This window comes from Notothenia rossii (genome assembly GCF_949606895.1).
Source record: "Notothenia rossii genome assembly, chromosome: 2".
In the NCBI taxonomy this organism is placed as follows: domain Eukaryota; kingdom Metazoa; phylum Chordata; class Actinopteri; order Perciformes; family Nototheniidae; genus Notothenia; species Notothenia rossii.
The window spans coordinates 45,698,173-45,709,124 of record NC_136904.1 but is presented as its reverse complement, the minus strand read 5'-3'; the positions used below and the strand labels follow the sequence as shown (position 1 = coordinate 45,709,124).

The following is a 10,952-nucleotide window of genomic DNA, read 5'->3' as shown; positions in this document are numbered from 1 at the left end:
TTGGGAAGTTGCTCCAGGATGACTTCCCAGGCATCATACTATGGCACTGCCTTAATCACAGACTGGAGCTTGCTGTTGACCAGGCACTGGATGTGACAGGGGGAACAAAGGACTTCCAGGCATTCATGGACAGCCTATATTCATTATATAGCCAGTCACCAAAAAACATGCGGCAGCTGAGTGAATTTGCTCACAACCTGGACATCGCCCTCAGGAGGATTGGAAAAGTGTTCAGTGTTCGCTGGGTAGCTTCTTCATGGAGGGCAGTCTCTGCAGTTTGGTAGTCTTATCCAGTCTTGGCACAACATTTCCGTGAGGCATCAGAGGATGATACAAGGGACAGCAGAGAGAGGGCCAAATTCAAAGGTCTGCTTTCTAAGTTGTGCTGCATTAACTTCCTGAAAAGTCTTGCACTGATGGCAGATGTTCTGACTGAACTTAAGAACTTGTCAGAAATTCTTCAGAACAGGAAGACCACACTCCCAAAGGCCCATGACATCATGACGACGTATGTCAAACGCATAGAAAGTTTCAATCGCTACCCAGGACAACATGCAGTTTATGCCAGTCAGGCAGAGGAAGTGATGGAATTCAAGGGAGAGGATTTAAGAGTTGACAGGTCTCCCATCATTGACTCTGCTCAGTTCATCCAAGCAGTGGCAGACAATATGAAAGAAAGACTCTTCACAACCACAGCAAACAGAGCACAGGCCAGTGTTGCAGCCAACCGAAAAGAGGCTTATAACAGCCTTATCAATCAAATGGCAGTCCTCAACCCTGACAACTGGGACCATGACAATCCTCGATTTGGAGATAATGAGGTGAGGGCTTTGTGTGATGTCCTACATGTGAACCAACAATAGGCCCATCTTGGATTCACAGAATACAAGGCCAGTGGAGGAAGAAACATTCCCAACAAAATGAAGAAGTTGCTCATGGCAGTGGCACTGTCTCCAAGCAATGCTGACTGTGAACGGGGGTTCAGCACAATGAATAACATCATAACTGAGTATAGGAGCAAACTTACAACAACAAATGCAGCAAATCTCCTCTTCATCAGCTCTGTGGGACCACCATGCAGACAGTGGGATCCACTGCCTTATGTGAAGACCTGGCTGGGCAAAGGAAGAAGAGCAGCCCACTCAACAAGCTGCATGGCTCGCCGGTACACAGAAGAGGAGAGCTACTTCAGCCCTCTGTGGAAAATGTGGAAAAGTGTGTAGTTTACCTCCCTCAACATGCCTTGCTAATGGTCTGTTAAGTTTTGACACAAGTTGTATGCACAATTGAAAATAAATAATTGACTATACATATTGTCAAGTGTTTCTAATTTCTACCCCATAAAGACATTAAAAATGTGAAGTTTGTGTTCAGGGATGCATGAAGCTGGGGGCAGGAGGAGAACAATATGAACCAATGAAGGTCGGGGTAGCATTATAGTACCTGCAAGAAATTCAAACCACTTTCACCCCTGATCATAAATCCTTGATGGTTATCCTCGTGGATCCATCCTCCTATTATACACACATCCATTTCCAAACATTTGGACTACCCATGTTGCAAATGTATTATCTTTTCAATTTAGACACGGCATCTATTGCACGTCTGTCCGTCCTGGGAGAGGGATCCCTCCTCTGTTGCTCTCCCTGAGGTTTCTCCCATTTTTCCCTTTAAACTGTGGGGTTTTTCCGGAAGTTTTTCCTTGTACGATGTGAGGGTCAAAGGACAGAGGGTCTAAGGCAGGGGTGGGGAACCTCCGGCCTCCGGGCCGAATACGGCCCGCGAGACCATTTGGTACGGCCCTCGACGTAATTTATAAACACACGCAAAAAAGAAAAAAATTGAAGAAATATAGACCGCATACAAATAAAAAAAGCGAGTGCCTGTTTTTCCTGGCCAAGATTAGGGTCCTTGAACACAACACGAGCCTGACGTGTCTGACAGGGGTGCAGTTTTGACAGAGAGCACCGGAACGCCAGAACGCCGCTCGGGCACTTGAGAAATTGCAGTACCCATAAGGAGCCGTACACAATACATGCCGCAGTTTTTGCTTGGCTGTGTCTTTAGTTGAAAGCCCAGTGGGCGATCTGTTCATCTGTCATACTGATCATACAGTCAATAACTTTGTTGTTATTAGCATCTGGTTAGCTAGCTATGCTAACGAATATAAGAAGCTTTTTCTCCAACCAGTGAGGTAAAGACACATCTTTATCATCATCTTTATTTATTTTATCTTTATTTATCTGTTGTTATTTTTGTTTTACTTGCTTGTAAGCGCTTTGAGCACCAGGAAAAGCGCTTTATAAATGTAATGTATTATTATTATTATTATTATTATTATTGATATGATCATTATAGTTATAAAAAAATAAGAGAATAAAGTAAACAGGTATAAAATACTGTATGACAGAAAAACAAAGTTGTTATTAATAAAGAAGAATACAGTTTAAAAGGGGAGTGATTTGTAAAATATCCATAAAGAAAAAGAAAATCTGCTTACAGTTCTGTTTCATATGGATGTTGAGAGATGTATCCATAGATCTCTTCATGTTGCTCTCAAAGTGCACCAGATTGATCCTTTTAACTTAAACATTTAAAAACAAATCTTCCCGGGAGAGCATGCCCCCCGGACCCCCCTAGAGGGTGTGAGGTACCCCCCCCCCACTTAAATCGTGTCCACATGGATATGAAACTAAATACATTTGCACAGGGCCGTGGGAAGTAGGGGTGCTGAGGGTGCTGCAGCACCCCCTGGTGGAGGACAGGGGATCTGCACTTCTACAAGATATAATACAAATATAATTTAAAAAAAACGAATTTCCAGCCTTGATGTAACAACATTCATAATTAAGTAAAGATAACACCCTTTTCACCGCGGTTACATTTTCCATTTGCCCTGTACGATGGGCGCTGTAGTGATGAAAGTGGGGGATGTTGGCTTATCAGGCGCCCGCAGCTCACAGCCAAAGTGAGAGAGATAGAGAGAGGGGGTGCACCGGTACGGGCGGGGATTGTTGTTAGCTTCTGTTGTGCTAACGGATATAAGACACTGTTTCTACAATAATGTGGAGGGAGAGTTCTGTCCTGTCAGACTGAGAGGCTCAGTGAGGTAAAGGACTCTGAGGGTTTAGATAGTTCACTTTAGTCTAAATTATCTCAGTGAATCTCAAACGTGTTGATCACAATTTATGTAAACAAATCTTTCCAAGGCACACCTTTATAATTATTAGGATAAATAAAAGCAGGTTTGAAATCATTCCAATGTATACTATAGGACAGTAAACCAAAAATATCGTTTAAAACTGGAGAGATTTAAAAATATGCATAAATAAATAGATGTTAACTGGTCAAATAAGATATGAATGACCAACAAAAATAAAATAAGTTACATTTATTTGTTATTAGCTATGGTAGGTAATTGGTTATGTTCACATACTTATTTGATTAATAAAATGCAAACCAATCTTTCTCATATGGGTGTTTAGAGTTGTACCCCTTAGATCAGTCTCTAGTAATTGGTCGCTCAAAGTGCACCAGATTGAAGTATTTTACTTTAAAATGTTAAAAAACATCTTCCCGGGGGGGCACCCCTGGACCCCCCTAGAGTATGTGAAGTCCACCCCCCAATTAAAACATGTTATAATACTAAATACATTGGAAGCCTAGCTGTCCACCATGTCAACATGTTTCTCTTTTTGTAGTGTATTGGTCTTTTGTAGAGGTTTTTCATTGCCAGCTAAAATCTTGCCTATAGGGCAGCACATTGGTCAGAACCAGCCCTGGTGTCATCCCCACAGCACCCCCCATTTGAAACATGTTCCCACGGCTATGCATTTGCACACATCTTGTGTCCATATCTTTCTGTTGTGGTGGTCATGCCACACCGTGCACGTGCATGCATGCGCGAGTCATGGTGAGATATGTGGATTAAGAGGTTGCTTTTTCTTTGCACAGCATGAAAGAAAGGCGAAATGAATGGACTGTTTTTTTATTTTTTTTTAAGCAGAGGTCAATAATTTGTACGGCCCTCGGAGGATGTTGAAAAAATTGAAATGGTCCTTGAGAGGAAAAAGGTTCCCCAGCCCTGGTCTAAGGACAGAGGGTGTCGTATTGTCATTCTGATATTCTGTACAAACTGTGAAGTCCACTGGGACAAATGTAACATTTGTGATATTGGGCTATATAAATAAACATTGATTGATTGATTGAAGCTTCTCTGTATTCACACACACACACACACACACACACACACACACACACACACACACACACACACACACACACACTTTTGATGTCAAACTATGAGGGATGGTCAAGCAAGCTTTTTTTTGTCATATTGTAATTTAGCCAAATGCTTTAACTGTGTGCATCAGTGTGTGTACGTGTGTGTGTGTGTGTGTGTGTGTGTGTGTGTGTGTGTGTGTGTGTGTGTGTGTGTGTGTGTGTGTGTGTGTGTGTGTGTATGAGTCTATGTGGGAAATCAACACTCCATTGATACACACACACACACACACACACACACACTCTGGGCCTTTCTCACTTCGGGTAAATGGATTCCTTTGCGTCCCTCACTTGCGTCGTTTCCCTGTGACTAGTCCCTCCCCCCAGGGAAGCATGGAGGGAAGCAGGGAAATTAGTTTTAAGAGCAATGGGACGTCCTTTCCTCCGGAGCGTCACGTGAAGCGACGTCCGTTTGTGATGACGCTGCACAGCTGATCGTCTGACAGCAGCCAGCTCTGTCCCCGTTATTTCCACACACACCCCCGCCTCTGTTGGCTAGTACACATTTCCTGACACAAAATTTGTATCATCTGTTGTAGACCCAAATAAATAAAAATAAAATAAGAACTAATTCTCAAAAAAGATAAACGCCATTCTTAAAATGTATAAACGAACAATAGTTTGATTAATATTGATTAGAGTGCACAAAATAAATAAAATAATTGAGAGAAGAAAAAGAGATATGTTATATATCAAAACCCAATTAGATTAACATTAATTGGATTGCACACTTTGTTTGTTTGTCTAGATATGTAGCGAATTAACATTTTAAATAGCACTTAATGACTGACTGAATGGAAATGATAATAAATGAAAATGTAAAACGAAAAAAGCGATCATGAAAATGTTTCCAAAAAATGAATAAAATGATTTTTGACCACTTTTTTATTCAGATATATCACATATTTGTAACTACATGATACATTAATTGACACAAAAGACGGTATAAACTGAGGAATGACTCCCGTGTATGGAATGCCATTTAAGCCAAAATTAAATAAATAAATAAATACATCAATAATTAAATAAATACATATATATATAAATATGCCTATGAAATAAATTATGAAATAAATAAATGAGGCAATAAATATGTATACATGTACATTTAAATACACATTTATTTATTTCATGGGACTTTTATTTCATAATGAGACATTTATTTCAAGAGACTTTTATTTCATAATGACACATTTATTTATTTCAAGAGAGTTGTATATCATAATGACACATTTATTTATTTCAAGAGAATCGTATTTCATAATGACATATTTATTTATTTCAGATGACTTGTATTTCATAATGACGCATTTATTTATTTCAGGTGACTTGTATTTCATGATGAGACATTTCATGATGAGACATTTCCACTCCTTATATGCAAATGAACGGGGCGTGGTTAGCTCACAGATCCACAGACCCAGACCAAAGCAACAGCACCACAACACTGACTACTCGAGAAGAGGAAGAAAATGGAGGAGAAGGACTTAACAATTTTTTTATAAACTATATAATAACTACTAAATGAAAATAAGGCGGGGCAGACAACATGGAAGACGTCGGTGGGCTCCAAGATGCTATGCTATCCTTAGCAGATCAAATTGATCAACACGGTTTACCAACAGATACTGTGTTGGCCCATATTGAAGACTTTATCGAAGTACTCGGGCGGATAAGCGCTCTTCGAGATATCGACACGGATGACGAAGTTGTAAATACTTTGACACTGATTGAGCACCGTGTTCGTGTGGAAGATGTCCAAGAAGTTGGTTCAAGCACAGGTGCAGGACGCCCGCCTCTGGATATTCCATGCGATATGCTCGCTACCTATGTGCTGTCCGGTCTATCAACCCGAGAAATCGCGGATCTGTTTGGTGTGTCATCCCGCACAATTCAGAGGAGATCGGTCGAAGAAGGCCTAAGGTGAATTACTTGAGCTAACGTAAAATCAAATTATTGCTCTATCTAGCTAACGTCATACAAATAACGAGCCCATAGAAATAGAATACGAGTATACTACTATACTCATATTCTATTTATATGGTCAGCCCGCTACAACTGTCACTATGGCAACGGTACACATACAAATGGCCGCCGCTCTGACCATCTTGCATTATCTTAAAATATAATACATCCATTATCCTGCTACGTTGATTTGAATGGGAATGTCCGTTCTACTCCTATTTTATTTCTATGGACGACACTGGTGGGCAAAAACGTGTATAATACAGTTAACAAAATTAAAACATGATTGACAAACAATTATTTAGTATTGTGTAGCAATATGATACGAAGAGATGTTTGAAATGGAGTATATATGTAAGACTGGTGGATGTTCGTCAACGTTAGCCAAAACGTTTATGTTGACGTTGCACACAAGTTAGGTCAGTTATTATTAACATCTGCTCTGTCAGATATGACTATTGTTACACCGAAATCTGTTTGTATCGTGAAATTGCGGTTTTTGTTTATTCATCAAAAATGACTAAAGTCAGAGATGTTTCTTGATACACGTGAAGTTGCAGCCACTGTATAAATTAATGTTAAGATTAACTGGAGTTGTGTTCATGCTAACTGTTACACCTAACTAACGTTGCTGTCGCTTATGTAATAAATATATAATTGAAGTGACATTACACATATATATGTTTTATGTTTTTCTACTGTAGAAAATCAGACCTATACTCTTCAATTAACGATGACGATGTAGATGCCTTGGTGATGGAGATTCAGCGCACTAATCCGAATGCTGGATATAAAATGATGCTGGGACATCTACGGTCCAGAGGCATACACATTCAAAGTAAAAATTAACAGTTTTTATTTAACCTCAATGTTCAACCCAATTCCAAATGACGTGGGTTTAGCCAGTCGCCAATTTGAATAAACAAATAAATCTCCTTTTTCAATCAGGGCATCGAGTAAGGGCGTCAATGCAGAGAGTGGATCCAGGAGCAATCTTGATGCGAAGGTTAACCCTCCAGACTACAAGGCGTTGTCAGTACAATGTTCCTGCACCAAATAGTCTATGGCATATAGACGGTAATCACAAGCTGATCAGGTCAGTTTTTCCTGCTGCTTTTTGAGCTGTGTCCATCATAATCTAGTAGGCCACTGCTCTTGAACTCCTGTACTCAAGTGCTGCAGTCCTGCAGTTCTTTGTTCCAAGCCTGTACCACACCACCTGAAATCACTAAATAGTAACATCATGTGAGAAAACAGAGGTGAAGGTGTGATTGCTGAAATAAGTAGGCCTATCTACAGACATTGCACCCTTGGAAGTATTGAGTGTGAGACCAATTTGAAGGCTGAGGAAAAAGTAACATTAAAAGATATACGGCCAGGTCATTAATACTTAAAGATGCCTTTATCCTTTTTTAATACAAAATATAACAATGAGGGTTCTGTATGTTAGTTAGTTGAGGATATGAATTGAACTCCTTGTCTACTCATTAGATAATAATTGAGTTTGAATTTCAAACAAAAACACAATTAGATGCTACTAAAGGTACAGTCCTTGCATGGGGGCAAGCCCTCTACCACATACATCCTAGCTAAATATGAGCTCTTCTGATAGTACCATAATGTAAGTGGTGTCCAATTTTATCCGCAAAGGGTTGGTGTGAATGTGTTCCAACAAAGCAGTGACACATGAACTCACAACTAGTTGGTGCACTGGAATCGGGTGTTTCTCTGCTTGGTTGAAATGCACCCACACTGACCCTTAGTTGGGACATCCATGATGTATTTTAACAAATGTGTGTAAGCTTTGACATACAAAATTATTTATAAGCATTTTCAAAGGTATGAACATGATCCAGAATATGTCTCAATTCCAAACAGTACCATGAAATCATATGTTCACATGTTCACATGAAATCACATGTTTCCTCTTCATATTTACTCTGTTAGGGCACTGTATTAGCACCTGAGGTGGTCAAATCAGTTTTAGCCTACTAACAATCTCAGGACCCATTGGCAAAGTCCTTTTACGGAGATTAGCCTACCGGAAACCAACATTTTAGCACCTTGTGTGATTCCATCTTTAGTAGAGATGAGAGGTTAGATGTTGGAAAAAGGTACTTTAAAATATAAATGTTGTTCACCCAGCTGACAAATCTGCTTGCCTTGGTAAAGTAAATTAAGCCATTGAATTTGCTTATTTATGTACAACTTTTTTTAACTTAAAGAAGGTTAACATGCAATGTACGATAATGTTGGATATTGCAATGGCAATAATGTTTTGTGATATTGCAGGACATGTTGCTATTGCAATATCCAACGTTATCACCCAACCTGCCACAACCATACCCCTCCAACCCTATTCCTAACATAGCTTAATGAACAAGATGTGCCTTTATCAACTGTGATTTGGACATGAGGCCCCAATTCAATAACCAATTAATCCTGTTATATTTCACACAGATGGAGGATTGTTGTTCATGGTGGCATTGATGGATTCTCCAGGCTAATTGTGTACTTAAGTAGTGCCACCAACAACAGAGCTACAACTGTTCTTGAAGGCTTCTTGTCTGCTGTTGGCCAATATGGCGTGCCATCTCGAATTCGGTATGTAATGTCCTACAAATGTCTAATAAATGAAGTACAATGAGACTTATTTGACTAAAATGTATTTTAATAGCATTTGTAACACAGGTACAATTATCAAAAAGAAAATGAGTGTTCGGAATTTCAAACAAGTGTAATGAAGGTGCTCTTCGGTAATCTTAAAACAGAGCTGGGTTACAACCCACGCAGAACGGCACAAACAGCCTTCTTCAGGGTATGCTTAGACCCTGAAGAAGGCTTTCCGAGAGAAGACCTTTCTTTTGAAGGTACAATTATGTTGGATAGTCATCTTCAGATAAATGTACTTTTTTCCCCTTACAGATCTGACAAGGGGGGTGAGAATGTTAGGGTTGCTCATTTCATGGTCCAAACACAAGGGGAGAACAGGAGCTCTCATATTACTGGACGGAGTGTTCATAACCAAAGGTATGGAGGATTTAAAAAATATAAATTATTAAAGTACAATGAAACCGAGAGAAGAAGCATGTCTGTCCACCCTCACAAAACAATACTTACATTCAGGCGGGGCAGGGGGTGATAGCGGGGCGTTTTACTGGCAGTTCATAACAAGTTCATTGGTCACTACCTAAAATCCAGCTCTCACTTCGCTCATCATTGTGTTCACACTCCAGTCTGAACATAAGTGTCAATCAGCCATTACTAGTAGAACCTTGTACAACTTTTCCATCCTGCTAACTGTTGAATAATGTGACCTGCCAAAAATACAATATAAAGGCTGTATTTCATTCTTTCTTTTACAGAATTGAGCGCCTTTGGAGAGATGTGTATGAAAATGTTCTTGATCTGTTCTACACAATATTCATCCAGCTGGAGGCCCAAGGATTACTCAATCCTGACCAAGAGATTGACCTGTATGCACTACACAGGTGCTTCATGCCACATATTCAGCATCATCTTCAGTGTTTCAAGGAGGCATGGAATCACCATGGGCTGAGGACTGCAAGCCACCGTTCACCTTTACAGTTGTGGTTACTAAACAACAGAGAGGGACAAGATTTCTCACAGGTAAACAACGTTTTTTAGATGATGTAATGTATGCCATCTTATTCCCTGGCTCAATTATTTATTTAAAATACATGCAAAATGACCCACATTGTAATTGATTACACATTCTGAACGGCTTTATTCCTTTCGTATGTCAGGTTGGTGAGGATTATGGTGTGGACTGGGAAGGACCACATACCCCCTGTGCATCTAATGTCTTTGTTCCTGAGATCCAGCTCCTGCGCCCATTGAGTGAACAAGATCTTGTGGCCCTACCAAACCCCCATGTTCCTTTCAGTCAGGCATTGGCAGTTTATCTTGAAACTGTTCAAACCCTCAGAGTTATGTTCAACCCAGAACCTTAGGTCAGGCAACATTTTCTTCGCACGATTTCAGCAGTGGTGGAAGAAGTACTTAAAACCATTACTTACTCAAAAGTACCAATACAACAATGTAAATTACAAGTCAAAGTACAGACATACTATCAACAAAAATGTACTTTAAGTATCAGCAGTAAAAGTACATGTTGTGCAATAAAATGTAAATAATAATAAATTCTGATGCAGCATGTTACTGTTGGAGCTGCTCTCATTCCTTTAGCTGTGTATTCCTCTCTACTCCTTCTTTTACATGCAAAAGCACACTTGCATGCACATACTGAAGGATATGAAAATGAAGGATTGAAGAGCGACACGATGGAAGGAAGCCGAGAGCAGGGAACAGAGAGATGGTTGTGTGGTGACGTTGAAGGGAAATCATAAAGGTGGACGACCATTAATCCTTCAGTCCTACAGATCTTTTGTTGTACAGATCTTTAGCAGCAAACCTTTTGTTCCCAAAATACCAACCACACTCCATTCCCTCTCTGCCTCTAAAACGTTATCCTTTAGTTTTTCTCTTTCAGCTTTATAGATGTTCCACATTTTCTTTAACTCCACAGTTCCTACACTTGTCACTGTTACTTTTCCCCATGACATGCAGCGTACCATTCAATGCTGTGTGATTTATTCTGAGTCTAGCTATCATCATTTCCTCCCTTCTGTTTCTTTCTTTATAAATATGTGTCTGCTGGCAGACCAGCAGACCAGCATTTATCT

The 10,952-nt window shown here is 39.9% G+C and overlaps 1 protein-coding gene across 3 annotated transcripts; it reads left to right on the top strand.

Moving 5' to 3' along the window:
• The first annotated feature begins 5,760 nt into the window (after positions 1-5,760).
• Positions 5,761-10,454, top strand: LOC307027877 (uncharacterized protein). Of its 3 annotated transcripts, XM_079662559.1 has the most exons (8): positions 5,761-6,204; positions 6,951-7,084; positions 7,195-7,342; positions 8,707-8,850; positions 9,172-9,276; positions 9,612-9,635; positions 9,738-9,876; positions 10,014-10,454. In XM_079662559.1, the coding sequence occupies exons 1-8, from the start codon at positions 5,831-5,833 to the stop codon at positions 10,218-10,220; spliced, it is 1,275 nt and encodes a 424-aa protein (XP_079518685.1). In that variant the 5' UTR covers positions 5,761-5,830; the 3' UTR covers positions 10,221-10,454. The 3 variants fall into 3 exon arrangements, with proteins under 3 accessions (XP_079518685.1, XP_079518686.1, XP_079518684.1); XM_079662560.1 differs by lacking the exon at positions 9,612-9,635; XM_079662558.1 differs by having other exon boundaries at positions 5,765-6,204; positions 9,612-9,876.
• The last annotated feature ends 498 nt before the right edge of the window (positions 10,455-10,952 follow it).